Source organism: Lissotriton helveticus, chromosome 5_1, assembly GCF_964261635.1.
Source record: "Lissotriton helveticus chromosome 5_1, aLisHel1.1, whole genome shotgun sequence".
NCBI lineage: Eukaryota > Metazoa > Chordata > Amphibia > Caudata > Salamandridae > Lissotriton > Lissotriton helveticus.
In genome coordinates, this window is record NC_136065.1 from 465,488,831 (window position 1) to 465,501,406 (window position 12,576).

Here is a 12,576-nt window from a genome sequence, read left to right on the forward strand (position 1 = left end):
AACAATTTCATCAAACTTCGAGAGCAAAATTAAAAACTTCACCCACCATTTCCCCACACTTTCTGTCCCTGAAACTCACATTGAGCCTTTTTGGTTTACAATCCATTCATATAGACCCATCTTGTACTGCTAACCAGAACGCTATAACTATGTGCTTGTTGAAAAGGCCCCATCAATGGTTGAGCATGTGTTCAGCCTAGAGATTCAGCATTGTGTACTACTGACCATTGTCTTCTAACACTACCTTTCAGTTCCAATTACTTGAGAACACTGAAACTGTGTCCCTCAATATTGATGACAAGGCACTAGCAATGCGTGGTTCAGTTAGAGTGGCCTCTCTCATACCCCTTGATCTTTCTGTCACATTTGACACCGTAACCACATCATTCTCCTTTAGATCTCAAAAAGAGCTCTGAGGAAGGTACCAAGTTCTCTGACCAGATGGAACTGCAATGATCAAACCTAATTTCCATCCTCTTCACGCATTTGTGTATTCTCTAGGCACAGTAATTTGGATCGGTGACCCCCAGGTAGCTCGTTATGCAGGTTACCATTCTCAAGTATTTGCAGTATCAATGACATGCAGTACCTTTTATAAATGCTAACACTCAAAAGAGTTTTCTGCCAACGGGCTCTCCCTAAAAGACATCAAGATAGAGTTAGTGCTTGTTAGAAGTTGGCCTGATATATAATGTTCACTATTCTAGTGAGCACTCTGTATCAGTCCAAACAACCCTTATTGATGATTGGTTGTAAGTCAACCTTATAGACCAGCTATCCTAGTAGCATGGATACGAGCAGTCTAAGGCTAAGACTCTAGAGAGCGTGTTAAGCCAGCTGTTTTACCGTCACATTACCCCTTGAACACCAAGTGAAAGGACACCACACAAGTTGTTATCAAAAATAAAGTATATTTATTTATAACAAGCCTACCCTGGCTCTTTATGAGACAGGGAGCTAAGCGCACAACAAAACTCTTAAAGAATTACTGAAAGTCGCACAATTTACACAAATGCCCGAGGGGCACGAAAAACCATATACACAAGAAGTGGAATGCGAAGTTACTAGCAGGTAAGTAATACTTTTCTAGACTGTAGAAACGCTAGGCCTACAATGCTGAACCCTTAGATTAGAAGCAGGAGGCCTAGGGACGCCGTGTGCAGAGTGGGAACTCTCATGCGTAATGCGGGAACAAGTCTATGGATACTAGCACTTTGCAAAGTTACTGTTCTCGGGCGAACCCGACTAGGTGGGTCGAAAACAAGGGTGGATCCGAACACTTAGGGTGTTGGACTATGCTGGAGCACCGGAGTACTCAGTTTACCTAGCCCAGGGGCTGCGGCTGCATAGGGTTCAAGTTGCGTCGGAAACCCTCGTTGAAGATCCAGGAGCCTGAAGAAAGAAGTTGCTGGCAGGCGGCCAGTGAAGGAGTTCGTGGTGATCCAAGCCTGGATCAGGGAAGAAGAAACCTGTAAGGGGACCAAGTTCTGAATCACTAGCCAGTGATTTAGGTGGGCACCAGGATGGCACCGGACGAAGTCACCTCAGCCAGGTGAGTGGGCGCTGCTGGGCTCTGCAGTCTCTCGGACCAGGAGGCGTTGTCGGTGACCAGGATGGAGGTGCGAGCTGTCCCACGAAGGTCTCTGCTGTCGACGTCGCTGGACCCAGGATTGGGGCAACAAGTCTTGGCAAATGCAAGGCCCACGCGGTGGACCTAAAATGGCGTCTTGAGTGGACCAGGAGGGTCCAGGGTGCTTCTCTGAAGAAGGGAAGCAAGGGCCAGTCTGGAGCAACCAGACCAGCGGTGTTTGTCGTTAGAGTTCGTCGTCAGAGGGCCACTAGCCAACGGGCAAGTGACCTGGACAACGCGGTAGGCAGCAAAAAGCAGAAGGGCCCCACGCAGATCTCGTGGATGCAGGGGAGCTGAACTTCGGTGCTGGAGCTGCTCAGGGTCGGGGCTTCTCTTACCCCAAAGCACTCAGTCGAGGGTCACTCGGTGGTCGTGCTGGACAAGCGTCGTGCAGTTCTGAAGATGGCCGGTCCCTCGAGGTCTCGTCGCACCCACGGATCACAGCTGGGCTGATGATGTAGGTTGAGGTCAGAGGTGCCAGGGAAGCCGGTTCTCGTCGTGCTGGAGCAGTCTTGATCCGGAGGAGAGACTGGCAACAAACCGCGATACTTGGTTGGTGCCTGCTGCTGCAGGGTGACTACTCCTTAGTCACAAGGGAGAAATCTTGAGAAGAGTCTTGAGTTCTTCGTGTAGAAGGTCGGTTCAGGATTCAAAGATTGATCTAATTTGGAAGGGGGCCAGTTCCTACCTTTATCTTGCAAAAAGGGGCTGGTACGCGACTAAGTCCTGCCCTATGGGTGGGACTAGGAGGGGGGTGGTTACACCCCTCTCCTTTGGCGGGCTTTCCCCAGATCAGGGGCTGGAGTGCCCCTGGAACTGGTTCAAGCCGGCCTATGCACAGTGAGCACCGGGGTGCCACTTGCATTCACCTTCCTCTAAAGCCCTGCCTACCTAGAATACACAAAATCCTGTCTGGGACGGTGCTGGCACCGCCCCTGGCAGGAAACCCTTTGTCCTTGCCTCCTGTGCTGGGAGGACTCCCAGCAGCAGGCGGGCAGACTTGTCTCGGTGGCAGCATCCATCTTGTGGAGCTGAGGCTATGTCTGACTTTAACCGGGGTTACAGGTTACATACATGTCGTGTCACTCTAGAAGGGTGGAATGCTAACCCCGTCGCCAGAATTGGCGAGGGGTTAGTATTCCAATTCGTATGACACATTACTCGACATGTTTTGATAAAGCGATACCAGAGTTGGCATATAACCGCGAGGATTATAATGCACTTAAGAATATATGGTATGTGTTATCATGGAACAGCTATTAGGACTTGGTTCCGCAAGCTGCAAACAGGCTCAGCTCATGCCAGAGCACCATCTCACATGATTCCAAGCACTCTGCCTTCAGGATTGTTAAGGCCTGCCATAGGAGTGACTGATAGGAATACATGTGTCCATTTTAGGGTTAGATATAGGAATACTATATCTAAAGCAAAGGGTGATTACACCACCTTGCCCCAGCTGTCGTGCAGCCAGTTGTGTCAGATTTGGATGGCCAGCCAGGGGTGGCATAATACATGCTGCAGCCCCTGGTAGGCCCTGGGCACACCTATGCCCTGGGTACCTAAGGTACACTGTACAGGGACTGATAAGGTGACTCAGTATCCAATTAGATATGTACCTAAGGTACATGGAATCCATTTTACAGAGAGAGCAGTAGGCCTGGGGTCCTGAATGGCAGGGCCCCAGGTCAACTAAGTCAGAAAACCAGCAAAACACCAGGCAAAAAGTTGGGGGCAACCATAGTCAGGGATCTACCTTCCTACAGTGCTAATAGGCCTTGAAAAAAGTGCCCTTCTATTAATAAACTGGTTTGTTCTTGGTGCACACAGGGATACACCCACTGAAGAAATTAGAACATGTATGTTAGTAAATTCTTGCCCCCTGTCTTTCTTCAAACCTTTCAGATTGGCCTCTCAGATATTTATCTACCCCAGCACAAATACTATGTTTCTCTGTTCATGATTATTCAAGAATCTTTACTTTAAGTTCTAAAAGTAGTACATGATGCATCCTTGACTGGTTTCATATACTGAAACTATATCTACTTGATTAAACTGTCTTGCCACCTACAAAGTTACGCCTAATGAGGAAAATATATGTACTTTGATATTATAAGCCAGCTCCATAAATATTAAGTTATTAGCAATACATCTGTGCCATGTTGCTATCTCACTGATACTTCATATTGCAAAGAAACTGACTTTTGGGTCTGACATGCCACATTGCTCTTGTACCCCAGCCGTAACACTACTGGTTTTGTAGTCCTACTGTATCAAATATTGAATGCAGAAGCCTAATGATGATACAATTAAGAAAGTCTTGGTTAGTAAGAGCATGCAGAATCATTATGTTAATACCTTTACTAGCAGCCTAAGTGATCTATTTATCCAAAGCTTTCCCATGAGCTGTTCTGTGCCTCACGGAACAAAGCTTCCTGGACAGTTCTGCAGATCACAGTACATTTTCTTGCTGTACCCTGAAACACAATATTATTCCCTTCACCAATAGGCACATAGTGCTGTTGAAGGCAAACAATTCTTAACCTCCAAAGAATTTTTTTTTCCTTCTCCTCACTGGATACTTTCCTTATACATAATAATGCATGTTAAATACTTATTTTTATGTCCCAGTCCCTTCATTTTTACAAATGCTTCAAATATGTTTCTTCAGGTAAATTAATGCATGATTCAACAGAATGTACAAAAATAAAACATTTGATTTCCCAGGATCATTGTGGGTGCACCACGGGGCCTTTATGCTACATCAATGTTCCATGCTTAAGGCAAATCATGCTGTGCTACATGCTTCATATTGTAAGTGTTAGACCTTCAACACAGAATCTGCTGCCCCTAGCTTACCATGTCAAGTGAAAAAGTTGTCACTTCAGACCTTTGTTAGTTTTCCTGGTGTCCATACAGGCAGCTCGGATGGCAATTTGAGTTTTAATGTTAACTGGAAGCTTGTGCCCCTTAGCACAGTTTCACTATTTTGACATCTGTTGCAGAACCCACGGCTCTTGGATGACGTCAGCTTCCACCCCTGTGTCCGATTTAAGCGATGGGAGTCTGAACGCGTGCTCTCCTTCATCCCGCCTGATGGCAATTTCCGGTTGATGTCGTATCGCGTCAGTGCCCAAAAGTAAGTAGCTCTATGGACTGCATTGATAGCTTTGGTAGGTGCTTACGACCGCACTTAGTTGTGTGATTCAAGTTGTGCATTATTTTCAAATGAAATTGTGTGTACAGCTTATATTGTTCCAGTAAACTCATAAGGAGTTGTAATTGTGCAACACATTAAAACACATCACTTTCCCCTGATGGGATCAATACAGGGCTATAGTTGTCCTAAAAGATAGTGTGCAGCACAGTCTGTGCATCGCTGATGTTTAAAATTGTATAAGATTTCTAGTTCCAACTCCGTCACTGCTACATTTATTATTACACCAGTTATTTGAAAACCCCTCAATGTAACTTGTATATTACAATTGTCCTAACCATATGCAGGTTGTGGTCCATTTTCAGTAGTACCCATGACATTCTCTTGGTGGTCAGTTTGCTTTTTGCGTTTAGCATCTGCAGTTGATTTTCTGTATAAGAAAATGCCATCTGAACTGAGCATGCCCAGAAGCACAACATCTGGTGGAACTCCATGAAACAACCTTCAGTAAATTATAAGGGCTCTAGGTTCACTACTGTGTCTTGCTGAGATGCCGACTTTATTTTTGCCCATTCCTCCTTACAATGAACATCTTCAACATGTATGTGACCTGTATGAAAGTGAAAGGAACTCAAGGTTTCATGTCTTATTTCATTTCCCATCATATTCTTCATTATGTGAGCATATTTTTGCTATACTCTTTTAGTTGCTTTTAACAATTTGTTATGTGTTGTCTCCCAAATTCCATATTTAAGAAACATACCATAATGATAATCAAATGACTTGTATAACATTAAAACATTATAGTTTTTGACGCATTAGAGTTTCAGGTTTTAAGGTAGAACATATTGTTTACTTTGAAATATCCTCAATAAGCTTATCCAGAACTTTAACACTTCAAAGAATAAGGGCATATGAAGTTACATATGGGGATGGGGAAGGTGTATCACAAAGTATAGGGGGGAGGTGGGGAACTTCAGCGCTACTACTTAGCTGGGGATTAGGTATAAATTCATATATCTGTAGTAGTGTTTCTCAAAATATATACCTTCTCCTTTATTACAAATATTAATATGTATATAAGTAATTTATGTGTCAATCAGGTTATACTACATCCCAGTATATTATCCTGGGCTTTGTCTCCTGTGCTCTAAATTTACCATGTTTCAATTTGGGTACTCTCTAGTCCGTATTGGAAATACTATAAAGAATGATCTAGTAGTTGTAAATTCTTGCATCATGTGGTTCTAAGAAAGAATGAAGCATCGGGTTGATAAATCAGTCTGCCCATTTTTCCTCTATATTTGGTTTTCTGTTACATTTTTTGTAACATTTAATCCTCACCCCTATGTTCAGGTAGGTTGACCACACTTAGAGAAAGTTGGGTATCCTGTCTATTGTCTGCTCAGACAAGGCTATTTTATGCATGCCTGTAAGCCATTCCTTCTGTGTGAGTGGGTTGGAGGCTAGCCAGTGTTCTTAATAGACATATTTTGACTGTGTCCATCGTTGTCCATAACCTTTAGCTATGAAAGTGGGTGATTTAGTTGCCATGGGTTGGTGTATGGGGTTGTCAGTCAGTTGGGAAGGAGTCTTAAGTCGTATGTAACTGGGCCTTAATCCTGCCATGTCTTGTGCAAAATATTTATCTAAAGTCACCCTGAAAGGAGCATAGGAAGTATTTGGGCGCATATGTGCTAGCTGTGTGTGTAATGCATCGTAATCATATTCTGTGCAGAGTAGTCCCACCCTCCTTGCTTGCCTATTTGCTATAATTTTGTACGGTTTCAGGTTAGTTTATTTACGGTCCGTAACAAAAGACCAAATTATCATGTCTATGAACAGGAAAAAACTACCATGTTATCGCTTTGCGCTTTGCTGCACATTGAAATATGAATTGTTACCATTGTGCCTTGTTATTGGTTGGTATAAACATTGGAGGGATTACATTGTCATTCACTGCATTTTTTAAGCTGCATCTGACGTATATCCCTAAATATTTGAGCTTTTATTTGTCTTCCATGGAAAGTTCTATCAGTCTGTCAGAAGTGTATGTGGTGTACTTTGACACTGGCAGTGCTTCAATTGGTTTTCCCCAATATACTGTGTAACATAAAATGTGGAAAAAGTCTGTTATTATTTCCCTGAGGACTGGTAAAGATGATCGTAAATTGGTAAGTGTGAGCAGAATATCATTTACATAGAACAATAATTTTTCAGTTGTCTCAGGGATGTGGAATTCCTATAGCCCGATGCCCAGGACATATTGTTTGGGGTCAAGGGCAACATGTTTTAATGTGTATTTTGTCCTTGGGCCAAGTAGGCCCAACCCCCTGCAGCACAAACCCTTTGGCTGCCAGTTTGCAGAACCACATTAAAGGTCAGGGAAGGGCACTGTCTGCAGTTAAGTTAATATTTCTATGCATATGTTAATGCTGTTCAAATTTGTATTTATGGTTCATTCATTTAAAGCCTTTATTATTAGGGTGAACGCTCTAAATAAATGTAAATTCTGACAGCACCACTGACCGTGGCTCCAGTATAAAAATGTATACACACGGTTTCAAAGTTTAGCAATATGAGGTTATGCATAATGCTCCCAAAATGCTCTATGATTAGATGCAAATATTTGCAGAAGCTTGAAAGCAAGATTAATGATTCTTAGCTTTCAATATAAAATGTTCCTAAATGAAAGTAGGGAAAAAAACCATTTTGCTAAACTACTGTAAAATTTCAGGTAACATTTCTTTGCAGCATCATTTAGTAAATTGTGTTGATGCATGCTAGTAATTCCCAAAGATATTCATATTGGAAAATCAGAGTAACCAGTATCAATAAGATTATGGAAAACATAAAAAATAAACAAGCATTGGCAAAGCCAGTAGGTCTGAAATTGCTGGTCAGTGTTTTAGTTTTAGAAATACGTGACTTGTTTTGCCATTGGTTTTGTAAAACCTTATTGATGTGAGAGCTGCCAGGCCCTCACCATTACAACAGACATTGCCAAAAACAAAAATTGTTTTTGGTCTCAAAAAGCACTCGCTGCCATATTAGTTATTGCACTGAACAAAACTATGTTGTGTGCCGATATGCTCCTTGTGCAAGAGCAGAATGCTGTCACTCACAGTGAAGCCAGCCAATACAGAGAGAGAGAGAATTTTAATAAACCCAAAAGGTCATGGTTAAGGCCAGACAAAATTAGGGGCCCAATTATTAAAGAAAGTCTCAAAAGTGCACCCTTGGTATATGTACTTGCATTAAGTTTAGCTATATGGTTTTCGTGAATTCACAAGAATTTACAGAAGTAGGACAAGAAATTGTAGTCCTAGAAAATATTTGTGAACTGCATTTTAGCATGAGAAATATGTGCATGTGTAGATTTGCTCATGCGAAAACCTGAGTGTTTGCAAGATCATTTTCCCTCCAACCACTTTTTTCCTAACTCTGGAAGAAGGTTTGTGTCTGTCATTATCAGGAGTACATTTCCAACATTGCTCAGTATGGGACCAGATTAGAGAAGAGCTGTTGAAAACCCTTAAACATGCAGCTTAGTAGGTTTGCACAGACTCAAAAGTGCATTTCAACCCTGAAACTATTGCTTACCACTACCTTCATACCCAGTATGTAGATCTGCCGAAACATGGCAACATAAAGGGATTGCTAGTATGTGTAAATGTAAATGTAGTTGAGCTTATATAGCGCACAGCTACCCGCAGTGGGTTTCCCGGCGCTTGCTTAGGGAACCCTTCCTGGTATTCCCCTGTGAGATAGCAGGGTATTCACAAGGTGAAAGTCAGGCATCCCGCCGCGAGGGGCCGTTGTGGAGATTAAGCAAGCTATTGCCCAGAGTCGCAGAGTGTGAACCCGTGAGTCGAGGAGGCACCGGGGCGAGAATTATCGAGTCCGTGGAATTTTTAGCCCAAGACCCTGCCGAGGCGGGGAATTGAACCCTGGTCCAGGACCGATCTCAGCTTCCGGGTCTGCTGCCTCTAACCCCTGAGCCACACTTCTCCACAATATTCAAACACTACCATAGTATGAGCCCTGGCATAATCAGAGAGGCTATATAAGAGCTCTTATATAATGAGATTGCTGCCATAATTTGTCGCCGCACTACATGACATCTAAGGGACAAGTGGATTTTGTTACAGGACAAGTAGATTTATGAAGCAACCTGCCCCATGGACAAGTAGATATTTTAATAAATTCCACACCCCTGTGTCTGCTGGAGTAGCGATCCCTATTATTAGGCCTGTTTGTAGTATGGCAGCTGCCATGGGTTCTAGTGCTAACAAGAACAATAGTAGTGATATTTGTCAGTCCTGGTGCGATTCACGTGTACGTGAAAAGGGTCTGATAAAATAACTCTGCAGTTTTGTTGTGCTTTAGGGGGGTTATATAGCCACCACTCTTTGACAATAAGGTCTGTACTGAATCCTGCTCCGTGTAATGTTCTAGACGCCTAGTACAGTTCCATCCTGTTGACTGCTTTTTCAGTGTCTAGTGAGAGTACTATAGTCTCAGTTTGAGCAACTTTTGACAGTCTTGATGGATGTGAGAGTGTACATATAATCCATTGAGCATCTGACTGGGACAGATCTCGCTTGAATATGGTCTTTAAGTGACTGGAGAACTTTTAAAAGCCTATTTACCAGGATTTTAGCTAGTATTAGGCATTGATATAGGGCTAATACATCTATCCTAATTCTGCATTACGTCTGGTCAGAAGATCTCAAGCTGATGAATCTGCTTGCCACAGTTCAGGCTGTTGTAGCCCCACCTGTACCATAGGCACAGAGCACCACAGTCGGAGTCAACATGTTTGACTGGCTTTCCCCACCCTGACTTCATCATAATAGCAGCGGCTCAATGGAGATCAAAGAATATGGTCACTTCAGGAACCATTCATAAAAGGGGGTGGTGATGGACAGAGCATCTGAATTAAGCAGAACACTCCTACCCAGTCAAAAGATCAGGGCTTGATCCATCACCGTTTTTTAGCTCACTGCACCATCCCAGTTCAGAACCTGGCTACATGCAAAATAGTCTGTCCCTGGCCCAGTGCATCATGGGAACAGGGCAGACCAAACTACCAAGCCAATTATTTACTGGAAAGGAAACAAGCTTCCGGGGAGATGGGTCTGTAGTTTGTGAGGTCGGTGGGGTCCGCCGATGGTTTCTTCAGGAGGGGGTTGACCTCGGCATGTTTCCAGTCGTCGGGGAACGAGGCGGTCGCCAGGGAGCGGTTGATGGTGTGGCGGAGCATGGGTGCGATGTTGTTGGCGGCTCTGTTGAAGATGTGGCGGGGGCAGGGCTCTGTGGGGGCCCCGGAGTGGATTGACTTCGTCTTCAGTGTGTCTTCAGTGGTGAGGGCTGTCCAGCTGTCAATCGTTGGCTTCAGGGTGGCAGGGGTGGTTAGTGGAGGTTCTGTGTGTTGGTTGTCTTCATCAAAGTTGCCGTAGATACTCTTGATTTTGTGGTAAAAGAAGGTGCTGAGTTTGTCGCAGAGGTCTTGTGAGTGGGGATGACAGTCGACTCGCTGGTGGGTTGGGTGAACTCTTTGCTGTTGTGTGTGTGGGTGGAGATTCTGTCTTCAATTGCTTTTTTCCTTGTCTTTATGATGAGTTGGTGGTGGGGGTTGGTAGCGGCTCTGAAGTCGTTGTGCGTTTCTATGGATTTGGTGTTCCTCCAGGCCTTTTTGTTGCGGCGGCAAGTACGTCTGGACTCTGAGTTGGTGGTGGACCATCTGGCTTTCTTGGTTTGGGTGTTGTTGTTTTTCTTGAGGGGGCTATGGTGTTGGCGCTGCCGGAGATCCATCTGTGTAGGGTTCGGGCTGTGGTGTTGGGGTCGTCGTTTTCCGCAATGTTTGGGGTGGAGTTGCGGAGTGAGGAGGTGAGCTGGTCATCAGTGGTTCTGGTCCAGTTTCTTCTTGGGAGCAGGTGCTGGTGTCTGTGGATGGTGGGTGTTCTGAAGGTGAAGTGGACGCATCAGTGGTCAGTCCATGGGAGTTCGGTGGTGTGGGGGAAGGTGATGGAGTTTCCTGTTGTGAAGAGGGGGAGGAGGTTTGTGTCATGCTAAGTGCCTGGGTTCGTTCACAATTTGGCGGAGTCCAATGTTGTGGATGGTGTCCAGGAGGGATGTGGTGTTGGGATCCAGTTGGTTGTCGATGTGAAAGTTGAGGTCTCCCAGCAGGGTGTAGTTGGTGGATGCGATAGCATGCGGGGAAATGATGTCCGTGATGGAGTTGGTGAACGGTCTGCGGGGTCGGTAGATTAGGGTTCGTCAGAAGGTGGTAGTGGGGTTGGTCTGTATCTTGAAGTGTAGCTATTCCATCATGTCTGTGGGCTCATCGGGGGTGTGCTCAGGTAGAGGGTGGATTTGTAGATGATGAAGATTCCTCCTCCCAGGTGGGTGTGGCGGTCCTTTCTGGTGATCTTTTACCCTTGGTGAATGGCGATGGTGATGTCCGGTCCCGAGGCGGTGTTGGTCCAAGTTTCGATGAAGAACGCTATCAGTGGCATGTTTGTGGAGGGATCTGACGTTGAGGAGGATGCATTGCAGGGTCTTCGGTTCGGTTGTGTTCTTATGTGCCGGGTTGTGCTGGGTGTTCCTGGTGGTGCTGTAGGTTTAGCTGCAGTGGTGGCAGCTGAAGGGTATGTAGGTGTCGGCCGGCGAAGGATTAAACTCTTTAATTCCATAGTAGGTTTAACAGTGTTAAACGGAAGGCAAAGAAGCGCTTAGTGTACATCCATGGTTTCTTCCAGAATTACCAGGTTTTAAATGACATTCCCATAATAATTGCCTGGAGCGTGTAATTTCATTTTACTCTTTTTTGGGGGGCACACTGTATCATGTTACCTAGCATCTCATGCATTCCTGCTAAATAAAAATGTGGTAAAGTGAGAGGGGGCGTGGCTAGGCGCCAGCTGAAATGGCCGCCTGAACTGAGTGCTCCGGGCGACCGAGCCTCCAACACGCTGAAATCCGGCCATAATCCGCCAAGTTTTGCAGCTCGCCAGTGGCTCTAGATTCCCCGTTCAACGCTGTACCTAGCGGTCCTGCTCCGGCCCCGCTGTGCCCATCCGCCTTCGAGTGACGGCCCTGTGAGAGGCGGCCCGGGAGTGGGCCTGAAGAGAGGGCTTGTCGCGACCGGCCTGACGAGGCAGGCGAGTCCCCGGCTTGAGGCCTAGTCGGGACGGGGCCTTCAGGGCCCTGGGCGAGGCGGCTCCGGATCCCTGGTGCCGCGGTCCCTGGAGCGGGTGCCCCGAGTGTGGTGTGACCCCGGCTTTGACACCTGCGGTGGCCGCGAGACTGAGAGGTGAGCCGCATCGGCCCCGCGGGAGCAGGAGGCCGGCTCCTGTGCGGCGGTATTGGCCGCGGCTGATTGTGCGGCGTGACGCCTGGGCCAGGGGCTGCGGACCTTGAGGCCTGGGCCCAGCGTGCGGCGAGGCCTGTGCTGACTGAGAGGGGCCCCTGACCTAGCAGTTGATTGCAGCGACACGACTAAGATCGGGGTCACAGCCCAGGACCCACGCTACTATTGGACACCCCCCCAGTGCCCGGTGAGCTGGGGTCCCTGACCCCAGGGGGCAAAGACTTGCGGGCCGAAAAGAACTTGCGGTGGCGGCGCAGGGCCTGCAGTGCTCAAGTCTACCTGCTAACCCATGGTGGCCATCCGGTGCGGGCCCGCCCCTCCCCCCTGAGAGGTGAGAGTCGACGCTTCGCCTTGTGCCCGGGGTCCTACCTCCTAACGACTGCTGAGATATAGCCTGCTGGTTGCTGTGTCGCGGTG

The 12,576-nt window shown here is 46.2% G+C and overlaps 1 protein-coding gene across 4 annotated transcripts in view; it reads left to right on the forward strand.

The window, feature by feature from the left end:
- The window catches only part of AP3M1 (adaptor related protein complex 3 subunit mu 1), a 125,364-nt gene that overhangs the window by 45,433 nt on the left and 67,355 nt on the right, over positions 1 to 12,576 (forward strand). For all 4 annotated transcript variants that reach the window (XM_078642745.1, XM_078642746.1, XM_078642748.1 and 1 more), the window contains exon 6: positions 4,633 to 4,766. In XM_078642745.1, the coding sequence (XP_078498871.1) occupies positions 4,633 to 4,766 (134 nt within the window). The remainder of the gene's footprint in view (positions 1 to 4,632; positions 4,767 to 12,576) is intronic.